The sequence below is a fragment of the Poecilia mexicana genome, unplaced genomic scaffold (genome assembly GCF_051168715.1).
Source record: "Poecilia mexicana isolate PSO_F unplaced genomic scaffold, ASM5116871v1 scaffold_20, whole genome shotgun sequence".
NCBI lineage: Eukaryota > Metazoa > Chordata > Actinopteri > Cyprinodontiformes > Poeciliidae > Poecilia > Poecilia mexicana.
This window is the reverse complement of record NW_028263389.1, coordinates 10,108,958-10,120,039: the sequence shown is the minus strand read 5'-3', so window position 1 is coordinate 10,120,039 and position 11,082 is coordinate 10,108,958. Positions and strand designations below refer to the sequence as shown.

The 11,082-nt window shown below is 35.1% G+C and overlaps 1 protein-coding gene across 1 annotated transcript; it reads left to right on the top strand.

The window, feature by feature from the left end:
• The first annotated feature begins 7,520 nt into the window (after positions 1-7,520).
• Positions 7,521-10,501, top strand: timm21 (translocase of inner mitochondrial membrane 21). The gene is made up of 6 exons (XM_014989654.2): positions 7,521-7,997; positions 8,172-8,234; positions 8,590-8,687; positions 9,116-9,189; positions 9,319-9,424; positions 9,960-10,501. Exons 1-6 carry the CDS (start codon positions 7,703-7,705, stop codon positions 10,050-10,052), a joined length of 729 nt encoding a protein of 242 aa, XP_014845140.2. The 5' UTR covers positions 7,521-7,702; the 3' UTR covers positions 10,053-10,501.
• The last annotated feature ends 581 nt before the right edge of the window (positions 10,502-11,082 follow it).

Sequence of the window (11,082 nt, the reverse complement as noted above, 5' to 3'; positions counted from 1 at the left end):
CCATCTGCCCCTGTCAGTATATACTTTTGTCTATTTTTTTTTCCTTTTCTGTGACTTTTGCATGGGCTTTTTGTTATTTTTACCAGTTCAGTTTTGTATGTATATATTTTTTTTAATTTTTTACTGTTTATCAAGATGGTCTTCCTGCTTGTTGCCATCTTGCTTTTAAAGTGAGTATGTTCATCATTAAAAAGCCTTTTCTCTAATAACCACTTTCACATGCATTACCACGGACTTCTAGACATTTTTCTTGAAACTGATGCCACTTAATATGTTATAACTCTTATTATTTCTCCAAGTAGAATCACAGATCATTCCTTGCCAACTTACACGATCTTCCCAGTTTGCACTCTCCTCATTGGTAGATTGAAGACTTCTGGTATCATAGAGAAGACATACTCTTATTTTTTTCCCTCAAATTAAGAAAAACATTAATCTTTGTATTTTTTTGTTACTATCTTTTATGAGTTTTCAGTGTAACCAAATGCAACAAACTTTTATTATGACCATGAGAATTATATCTGCCTATGCTAAACAGCTTATTCTATTATTGGCTTGTTTGGTTTAATTTTTTTAGATTGCAACCACAATGAAGTTCGACTACCAAGAGTAGCAATATGACAATTCTGTAATTTAACAGGCAGGTTCTGTAGTGGGTTTGGGTTGTTAAAAAACAAGCACAACAATCTGTCATCTCCTCTCTGTGCTGGTCACCAGCTTGGTCACGCATGACTGTGGGGTGTCGTTCATTCTTTAATCACCATTGGTCAAAAAAAATGATTAAATAAGTCAAAAAATGTAAGCAGTGTGTTCTGAGTTAATCAAATAACTTGTTTATGGATAAGTAAAATAGTGTATACATTCATTTTGAACCAATTTAGAACAAATTACAACTTAATATTTCAGTTTTAGAAAGTCCGAAAAGTTTTCACTGACATTTTTTTTCTTCAGAGCTGTCAGTGGTCCTAGATGGGAAAGTTTAAGTTGGTAAGGAATGACCCATGGAAAAAGAAAACCGTTCGTATAGTCAGTATAAAGAAACCTAATTTGCCAAGATTCAAGCACAGAAATGAAAACCAAACAGTTCTAGATTTTTAAGTCTAAGAACAATTTTCCACTTAATTAATAAAGCACACTGAGATCCCCTATGCCGTTAGTTACACCTACATGGGGATCCTCTTATAGAATTGCATGACATATCAGTTCTTATTATGCTTGTGTGTAACATATGCAAATGCTCCATGACATTGTTTGCATGAAGTTGCAAAAACCCCAATGTGACACAAGAAATTGTAAGCACCCAGTAGTAATACGCAGAACTGTTGAGTTATTTTTTTTAATCTGACTGATCCCTAATAGTTTGATTTAGTCAAAACTGTTTGATGACGTAAAACGTGATTGTGCTCTAAAGGGCCGCAGCTTCATGTGAGCATATAATGAAGTCGTTCCAACAATTACTACTCATTGTTTTGTCTCTTAGCGTGAGAAATGTGTTGTCTTAATGTGTCTGTGTCTGCTTATGCTGTACTTTATGTTGCATTGTCTCCATCATGTAGACTTCTTGAGAATAGTGCTATCCTGGAACAGTACGAACGGGCGTCACTGACACATGACAAAGCGGAGCGGAGATTTACACCAGCATGATGCTGATGATGATGAGGGGACACTTTAATGAAATGGATGCTGGAGGTGTATTCATGCGCAAAGATTACAAAGGACTAGATGGAAATACTCTAGCCACGATGTTGTGAAGGACGGATATCTGAAAAACAGTCGTCTCTGCTGCTGTTGCAGATTTTTTTGTTTGTTTTGTTTTTTTGACTTATATAGAAGGAACACAGTTCAAGGACCTCTGTTTGGGCTGTGAAACATCTGTGTTATTAACATAAATTCTTTCTGACCACAAAAGAAGTTTAACTGAACTAAGTCTAAGTTCGTTTTTCAGCATGTCTTTTTTCAGTCAATGGCATACATGCTATGATTTTCACAACAAATTATACAGACTTGCAATTGGTCTACTCTCTTTGAATTTTACTCTACGTATTACTAAACTAATTTCATTTTTTTTATTGTGGGCTTACGAAACCTCTGTTTTATGTTGGATAATAATGTAAGGTAGAGGTGTGTGGGTTGTGCATGCTCTTTTATTTTCCATTAAACCATTAACATACTAATAAGTTGGAATAAAAAAAGAAACACTTATCCATGCACTGTATGAGCTTCAGATGCTATTTAAATAGCATTCACAAAATGCGTCAAATACATTGCACGGCGTGTGGGTAAATCACCACACGCCGTTCTGCAATCACTTTTTCACAGCCTGATTTGAGTTTGACGTTGCTGTCTTTTGATATGTTGACTAACTTTTTGACTTAAACTTTCACTTTAAAATGAGCCTTTTTGACAAATATTTAAGTCTGACTGACTTCTCTTCTACTGAAGCTCAATATCTTTGTATGAAAAGAGACTTTTATAATAGGAAACAATGAAGTGAAGGTTTATACATTGTTCAACTTATCTTTCAGGGCTTATTTTTGCTGATGCTTTTTAAAATAAATGCAATACTTAAGCTTTCCTTTTATTCATCAGTTGTTAATCAGCTCCTTCATGTGTCCATTAAGCGTGTCCTCAGGTTGTTGAGCAAACCATTGATATCTCAGCATGCACGGAGCATTTGGATGGCGTAGCTAGTATGAAGTTAAGGTTATTTAATCTAAGTGTTATTTTATTGCAGTAATATTTTTGATTAGCACTCGTATTTATTCCAATGCCAGTGACATTACATTGCAATGCACATGCCATGGTATTTTTTGAAATGCCTAAGAAAATTGTTTCGGTCTGGCTCTGCTAGGGATTAAATTAAATATAATACAGCATCAGATGCATAGAAAATTGATGCCTGAGCATAATTTATTTAAAGCTAGGTATCTTTCTAAGCCATTGAACCACAATGCAGAATCTCAAGTTTCATAGAAATACACGTGTTTGTATATATATAGCAAACACGTGAAAATTAGCATATTGGGTGATATTGACCTTTTCTGCTTCTTGGCTTTTTTTTTAAAAAACAACAAATAAGAATAAATGTATTATTTGCCTAATTTTAAGATGATCTTTAGACCAGAACATTTTTGTAATCTTTTTTTTTTTTTTTCTGGTGTGTAAACCTTTATTGATGAAATAGGGTGTACTTTCATTATCACATGTCTACAAAACAGAGCAGTCTAACTATCCAAATAGCTGGAATAGTTTTGTAAGAAAACCTGACAGATAAAAATGGTTTGTGTTTACAATCATGAGGATTATCATAATGATTACATGTTCATTAATCATAATTATATCCTGGTCATCATTATAAAATTAATTGAGCTTTGACAGTCAGTCATTGGTGTTTTATTGAGCACATATCAGTCACAGTCCAGGATGGGAAAAAATAGTCTGTTTAGCTGCAGCAATTGTTTTTAGATGGCTCCATTAAGTGCTAAAACTCGCAATAAAATTTAAGGTAATTCTTTGTAACCACCAAAATATTTTCACTTTTACCAAATTTGTGAACACTGTCGACTTAAAACTATTTTGTATGACATAACACAGTTTTGCTCTGAGCCTGAAGTAATAAATTTGACTCTGGTCTTTCCAAAACATGAATATTCTTCTTTTTATGTTGTTTTCCATCTAGTCTGTCATTAATTTGAATGGGTTTGTGTGCTTTAATTTTTTTTTTTTGTCATTTGGCATGACTTAATCTTTCTTAAACCCTGTACAATGGTTTGCTGCCCCGACATTCACCCAAATGATTTTGGAGCACAAAACTCAATTTGAAGAGGTTTAAGATATAAAATGCCAACTTTACTGTTTCCCCGACATCACAGCTTTAAGATTTAGCCTTGCTTTTATGCCCAGTTTACTGCAGCTGCAGCATGAATGGTGCATTAGAGTAACTGTTTTGCACTCCAAGTTTCCCAAACTTCACAATCCCACTCACACACATTTCCCCCAAAAAGGACCATTCTGCTGAAAGCAGTCTAATTTATTGCATCAGATATGAATCAATGATGAACTATGCAGATAATGACCTCAAATATATTTCTCCAGGTTTAATGACTTCTTACATTTTAAGATTAAGATGATCATATTCCTGTCTAGATAAGCAGACAGGAATATATGTTTAACATTTATTTAGTGTTTAGTTTAACACCATGTTGCCATTCAGTGTTAAACTAAATGGCTGTTTAGTGTAACACCCATTTAGTGGTTAGCTTAACACTAAATGGGCGTTAAACTAAACCAAATTAGTTTTACCCCAAATGGCAACATGCAAATGAGATTAGATTCAGCATACTCTTGTGCAACAGGAATTGTATCAATGGTTGATGTAACTATGAATAATTATGACTAATAATTTACTATTAATGAAATTAATTAATAGTAGAGTTTAAGTTTGTTTTTTGTTTTTTTTTTTTTTAGGAAAAAAAAGTCTGGGCACCATTCCACAACATCGTTAACCAAACTCATCAGTCTCACATGAAGTTGTGAATTGAACCCTACTGAACAGAAAATACTTCACACATTTACCGGAATACACAAAAACTTCTTTTAAAAGCATCTGAATCTAGAAACAAAAATAGATTCCCCTTACAGTCAAAATATTCAGCCAATAACTCCCATATGGGACTACTAATTATGCAGTCTATCTACTGCTCCACAGACAATGAACAATCAAGAATCAAATCGACTAACTAATAATGAACTGCAATTAGGGGATGGAATACTGAAATATACATCAAGACTAATGAGCTAATTAAGAATATACGTGAGCACAACATGTGAGGGAAGAGGAGGAGAGAGAAAGAAAAGGGGGAGGTGAAGATGTCAAGCGTCGAGGCGAGAAAACCACTTGCGCAAAAAGCAATAAACCTTAAACGTTTGGCCTCGCTTAGCCTTTAGAGCTACACAAAAGGCACAAAACGCGTGAGTGTCTTCTGAGGAGGATTTCTCCACCGCCACTTTATCTCTGCAGTTTGTGATGAGTTTATCGAGTATGTGGGATAAGTAAGTTGGATTCCAGCACAATGAATGCTGGGAGATGCTGTCCAATCACTTGACTTTGAAAAGGGCTCCAACAATACCTTACTTTGTTTGGCCATGTTTCTTACAGTGCCTTTACTGTGCACAAGACACATCCCATTGACTGCTATGTCTTCTAACAGGAAAAAAAAAAGTTCCAGTTTCCATCTTATTTGCCAGTGTTTGTGCTGCCTACAAGATTGTGCTGCCACCATGTGGTGAGCCATATCCCCTACATGAAAAAAAAAATAAAATAAAATAATAATAATAATAATAATAATAATACTCCACTATTTGGAACTTCACAATTAAGGAATAGTTCAAAAAGTTGTTTATTTCAGTGGGCAATACAGCCGTTTAATTTTAACACTTTTCTTTTTTAGGCTGGACTGACTGTGAGTGATAAAGTAATGTTTATTATAGGAGTATAAATATACTACTGTCAATTGATTAAATTAATTCTGAATTTGATTATTTGTTATTATGATGACTTGGTCACATTTTTTTTTGTGATAAGTGCAAAAATGAAAACAGACAGACATAACTCTAACATTCAATCCACACTCTTTTTGTGTATATTTTTCTCAGAGTTTTGTCTAAATATGTGGTTTTCTTTTCACTGTAGCCACCATCAACACTATTTACTTTTATTGTTATTAGTCGGATGTACTTCATGCATGATTACATGTGTGCTCTTCTCATTACATAAACACAGGGTCATACATACTCTGACAAGTACCAATAAAATACTTTGTTTCTGTTCGTACATTGTAGACTTTTTCTGTCGTTTCTTAGTTCACTACCCAACATCTAGAGAAAATTCAAAAAGTATCTAGCACAGCTTGAACATGCTCTTATATATCGCTATGTAACAGATGCTCAAATGTACGCACAAACGTAAATGCAGACCCATCTGCCACTTCCAAGGTGGAAGTGCTGCAACCTCTAATTGAACAAATCTGAATCGGATCAATCCGAGGCAGGCCAGGCAGCAGGTTGGAACGGAACAGGGCCTGGAGCAGATTTTCAGTAATAGTGTCTTTATTTCTCTGCAGATACATCAGACAGATGCATCATTCCGCTGCATCTTGCCAAGTTTGACATCATTCGGAGCTAAAGTTTCTCCCCTGTGTGCATCCTCAGTGATGAACTGTTACCCTAAGTAACTTTACTGCTGTAGAGTGTTGTGATCAGAATATATTTTTTAAGTTTCTGATAAAGTTTTTTCTTCCGTTTTCTTCTTTGCCTTGGATGATAAAAGGTGCATTTCCCACCCCCTCCATCCTGTGCAGCTCCACATCAGGTTGGGCTTGATGAGCAATGGAGCAACTGATTTCAGATAGAAGACAGATTTTTATTTTAAGTAAAGTACCTTTAATGTAAAATTGCTCTTAGGTGAAAAAAGGACAGAATCAGGTTTATAAAAAAAAAAAAAAAACATTTTCACAAACCATATTGACCATATTTTCAATTTTGATGTCATGGTTTCTCAGTAGAGAATCAGATTCCTTTTATATAAAAACAAATGACAGTTCAGGATATGTGAAATAAAACCATGGTAGAGTTACAAATTAATCTGCTGATCTTTAAACATTTATTTAGTAACACTTCAGTCGCACTGTAATTTTTTTTTCCTGTCATACTTAATTCAAGTTTAACACTTGCTTTTGTTGTTTTGTTTTGTTTTTTTCTTTATCTAATTTAGCTTGTATTTGATAACAACTTAAGAAAACGCTGAATTGTTTTCAATAAACTAATGCTTTCTGATTTAATTTTTGTGACTCTCTTTTTTCCACAGAGGTTATGTTGCTTCTACCTTCTAATGAGCAGAATGTTGGAGAGTCAAAAGAAAATACGGGCAGGGCGACATCTTAAACTATGGAGAGTTATAGAAAATCAAATCAGAGAGTACATTATAAAAACTCTAAATATTTCATTTCAATAATGGAATAGTTTGGGTGTCAAGTCTTGTTTATGAAACATCTTAGTTCCTTTGCTCCTTTTGGATTCATTTATGAGCCAAAAAGCTTTTCTTCAAAAAAAAAAAAAAAAAAAAAAAGAAAACTGTTTTCAAGCATAAATAGAATAATATTATTTTTTCTTAAGCTATGTTTTAGCTGTTAGGGACACAGTGGATCATCTGGTAATTTCAATTTAACCCCAGCATTTTCCTCTTTCACATAACGCTCTTATACCTTTTCTCCATATGTCCAATTCTTCTCAGCCTTTCCTTTCTAACTTGGTCTCCAAACCAATCTGCCTTATTTCTAATTTGTGTCACTTCCAATAGAACTTGTGAAAATAATCTAAACTCGGTCTGCCTCCTGTCTTCTTGTTAATGGCTCCGACATTTGAATTTTTAATCCCAAATAAATAAACGTATCTATGTCCAGTTCATCTACTTCATGCAGATCATCCTCCAGTCCAGTAGGTGGAGATATGCTTCCTCCAAATATGGGCGAATAAGTGCACGTCAAAGTCATGCGCCCTGCGTCCTGAATTGTTTGACACTATGCGGTTGAGGTTGGAGTAGTTTTAGTTTGTATTCATGTCATAATAATATACTTTTACGTACTTATTCAGGGCGGTAGTGTAATTATCTCTCCCTTTTTTTACTGGCGTCCCAACCAGAATAATGATGGTTTATGCTCACATTTTGAAAGTTCTGCACAGAAATCTGAGACAAACCGCGACACAACTCTGTGTGCACCGGTGCTATGTTGTCCACACGCACAGGGCATTGAGCACAGCACCAGTATTTGTCCGCCTCGGGTCAAAGGTCTCTTCACTGGACTGTCTCGCTGCAAGTCAGAGACACCAAGTTGCGTCTGTCCACTGTACAGCCAGAAGCAGAAGCAGCCCCGAAGACAGAGGCAAGTCTGTGTCCAGGTATCCGAGTGGGACGCCTACTCCTTCAGCTGCACAGAAAGGTATGCAAGGCGATAGGAAAACGACCAGAGTCATTCTGTAAGCTTAGTAGAAAAGTATTTTGTTCAGACTAAACGCTCTTTATTGCATCCCACTGAATACCTTATAGCTGGACTACATTCTGTAGACTGGATGTGATAATCGGCTTTTAACCCCCTAACCTTTGGTTACTGCAGTGAAAGAAGCTGGAAGAGATTTCACCTACTTGATAGTAGTTCTCATCGGCCTGGGAGTGACAGGTAAATAAAATGGTTCTTTTGCAGTCTGGGAAATTATAGAAACAAATAGTGTTTGAATAACCAGACTTTGTTCACTTTCTTATGTGAATATTCCATCCATCCATCACTAAACCATCTGCATTTATCCTTTATTCATCTGTCAATCTATTAAGCGCCCGTCCCAATCTGTTATCCATCCATTTTTTTTTCCAGTTCACATTTAGCTTCAATCTATCTTAATGAGAGAAAGCGAGCATATGGAATTAGGATATTGAAAGTACTGTGACAATGTTTTATTAATGTCACCTAGAATACTTTCATCTAATTCCAATTGAAATACCAGTGAACTTTAGTAGATTGTGCGTTTCTGTCTTAGGTGGGCTGCTGTATGTGGTGTTTCAGGAGCTGTTTTCTTCCTCGAGCCCAAACAAGGTCTACAGCAGAGCTTTTGACATAGTCAAATCCCACCCAGAGGTGAGAATAAGGCTGCGCTCACACCATGACGATAAGTTGCCAATGTGCTGGCTCCATTTGGACAACAACTTTAAAATATGCTCCACCATTACCATCAATGTTTACTTACGCAAACACCGAGTGTGTTTACTCTGCATCCCCTACTGTGCATGCAGGACACTTTTAGGTTGTTTGCAGTTCCCACAGGAGATGTATATATATATTTGGAAATATTCACTGACCACACACTAAAAAAAAATGGATTTCACAAAAAATTGAGATCAAGCATTGAAGCCTGGAGTGTGAATGTAGCGCAAGACAGTAGACAGCTGAGGACCGACTGCATCTCCCACTATTACCAAAGGTTTTTGTTGTTGTTGTTTTTGTTGTTGGTTCAATTCAGATACAAGTGCCCTACTCTGAAACATTTGAGTTAATCTGAAATGCAGGTGATCGGTGCCTTTGGCGAGCCAATCAAATGCTATGGTGAGACAACCCGTCGAGGAAGGAGGCAGCAAGTCAGGTGGGCTTTAATATCAAACATCAACTTCAAATATTTTAGGAAGGCTTTATTATGTGACTCTCAACAGAGATCGGCGTCATTATGGTGGCTTCTCTGTAACTTTGTGCTTGCTTCTGTTTTCCGACTCAGACACACGGAGTACATGAAGGATGGACTAAAACATATGAGAGTTAAATTTTACATCCAAGGCTCAGAGCCGGGCCTGAAAGGAACGGTGCATTCGGAGTCAAAAGAGGTGCGTACTTTACCTGGCAAAAGTATTCATGCTGCTTCATACTTTTACACATTTTTCCAGTTTCCAAACTACAAATTTGATTGTTATTTTCAGTTTATGTCGTAGACAGACAAAACGTTGCGCGTAATTCTAAAGCCTAAGTAAGTCGACCTGTGGTTTGAACAACTTCATAACAAAGAAAAGTCTGATAAGTTATTCAGCAGCCACAGTGGGTGGGTGATATTTGTGAACAGCAGTTTCTAAATCTTGCCAGTTTCTCAATATAATTTAGCACTGACTTTTGAGCTTATTTTATTGATTCTTATGCTTTGATTTATGCTATTCCTCAGTAGCTCTGGTTGTATGTTCAGACTGGTCCTGTAAGAATGTGAAACTGGTCTTATCACATAAAAACCTAATTATTTCCAATAAGGAATCTGCTTAAAACATGACTATGTGTAATAAGTTGAATATTTTGCAACATACTGTAAGTCCTAATGAGAATATTCTAATTTTATATTTTTCTGATTCTTGACGTCTGTTTTGTCATTTTCAGAACGCTGAGACTGGAAAATATGAATTTCGCTATATATTTGTGGATGTAGACACATACCCCAGGAGGAGCATTATTGTGGAAGACAACAGATGAACAAGATTTAAAAACAGGGAAATGCTGTCTAACTAAAATGCAGGCGTTTGTGTCCATGGATGAAAAAAGTCTTTATTTTTTTATTTTTTGCAATATTTGTGGTTGATTGAAAGTCATTTTTCTTGTAGCAGTTTAACAAAGTCAAATGTATTACAAATAGAAATTGTTTTGGGATAAAATTATGGATTGTAACTTTAATAAAATATGTGGAGTTTTTTTTATCTTTGTTGCCTGTGGTTTTAGATTATTTTGCTCAGCTAAATTTTATGTAGTTTTTTTTTCATTTTTAATAATAATGCCTTGTATTTTTTAGTTATTACAGCAAATAAAAACTGTTTTTAAATTGTAAAATTGGTTGGTTAGCAGCGTATTTTCTGTATTGTTTTGAATAGTGTGGTGCATCTTAATGTATTAACCACCAGATGGAGACAAAAATCTTAACAATTGTGTGTTGTGTGTCTTATTTATTTGATACATTTATCATGACATTTGAGTCAGTTTTTTTATTTCATTTTAACAACTAATTTTTTTGTGTAAAGCATGGTCATATATTTAAATATTTCTGGATTGCTATTTTTATTAATGCTACAACGCAGGAGATTATAAACTGAAGATCTAAACAAACAGCAATTATTATAATTGTGTTTTTATATATGTTTATTAAATATAAATCCTACTGATACTCTATAAAAAAAATAAAATCAGGATGAAATGTCTTGGGTTACAACAACAGAAAGTTTAAACTTAACAGAAGAAAATTCCCAAAACAATATCTACCGATGCTCTTCAAAAGACAAATTTTTTACTATTAAACTACTTTTTTAAATACTTTATACTATTTTGATACTTTATAGAATCTAATAGGGCTCATTCAAAAGCCAACAACTTGCATACGCCACTAATATTTTGGCAGGAGTTTTCCATCTTTGCCACATTTACAGTTTCTCTGCATGAAATTGCTACCGACTCTGTCTCCAAGGGTTTTTAGTTGTTGCTGCTGCTGCTGCTGCTATTTTCTAATGAACAGCAA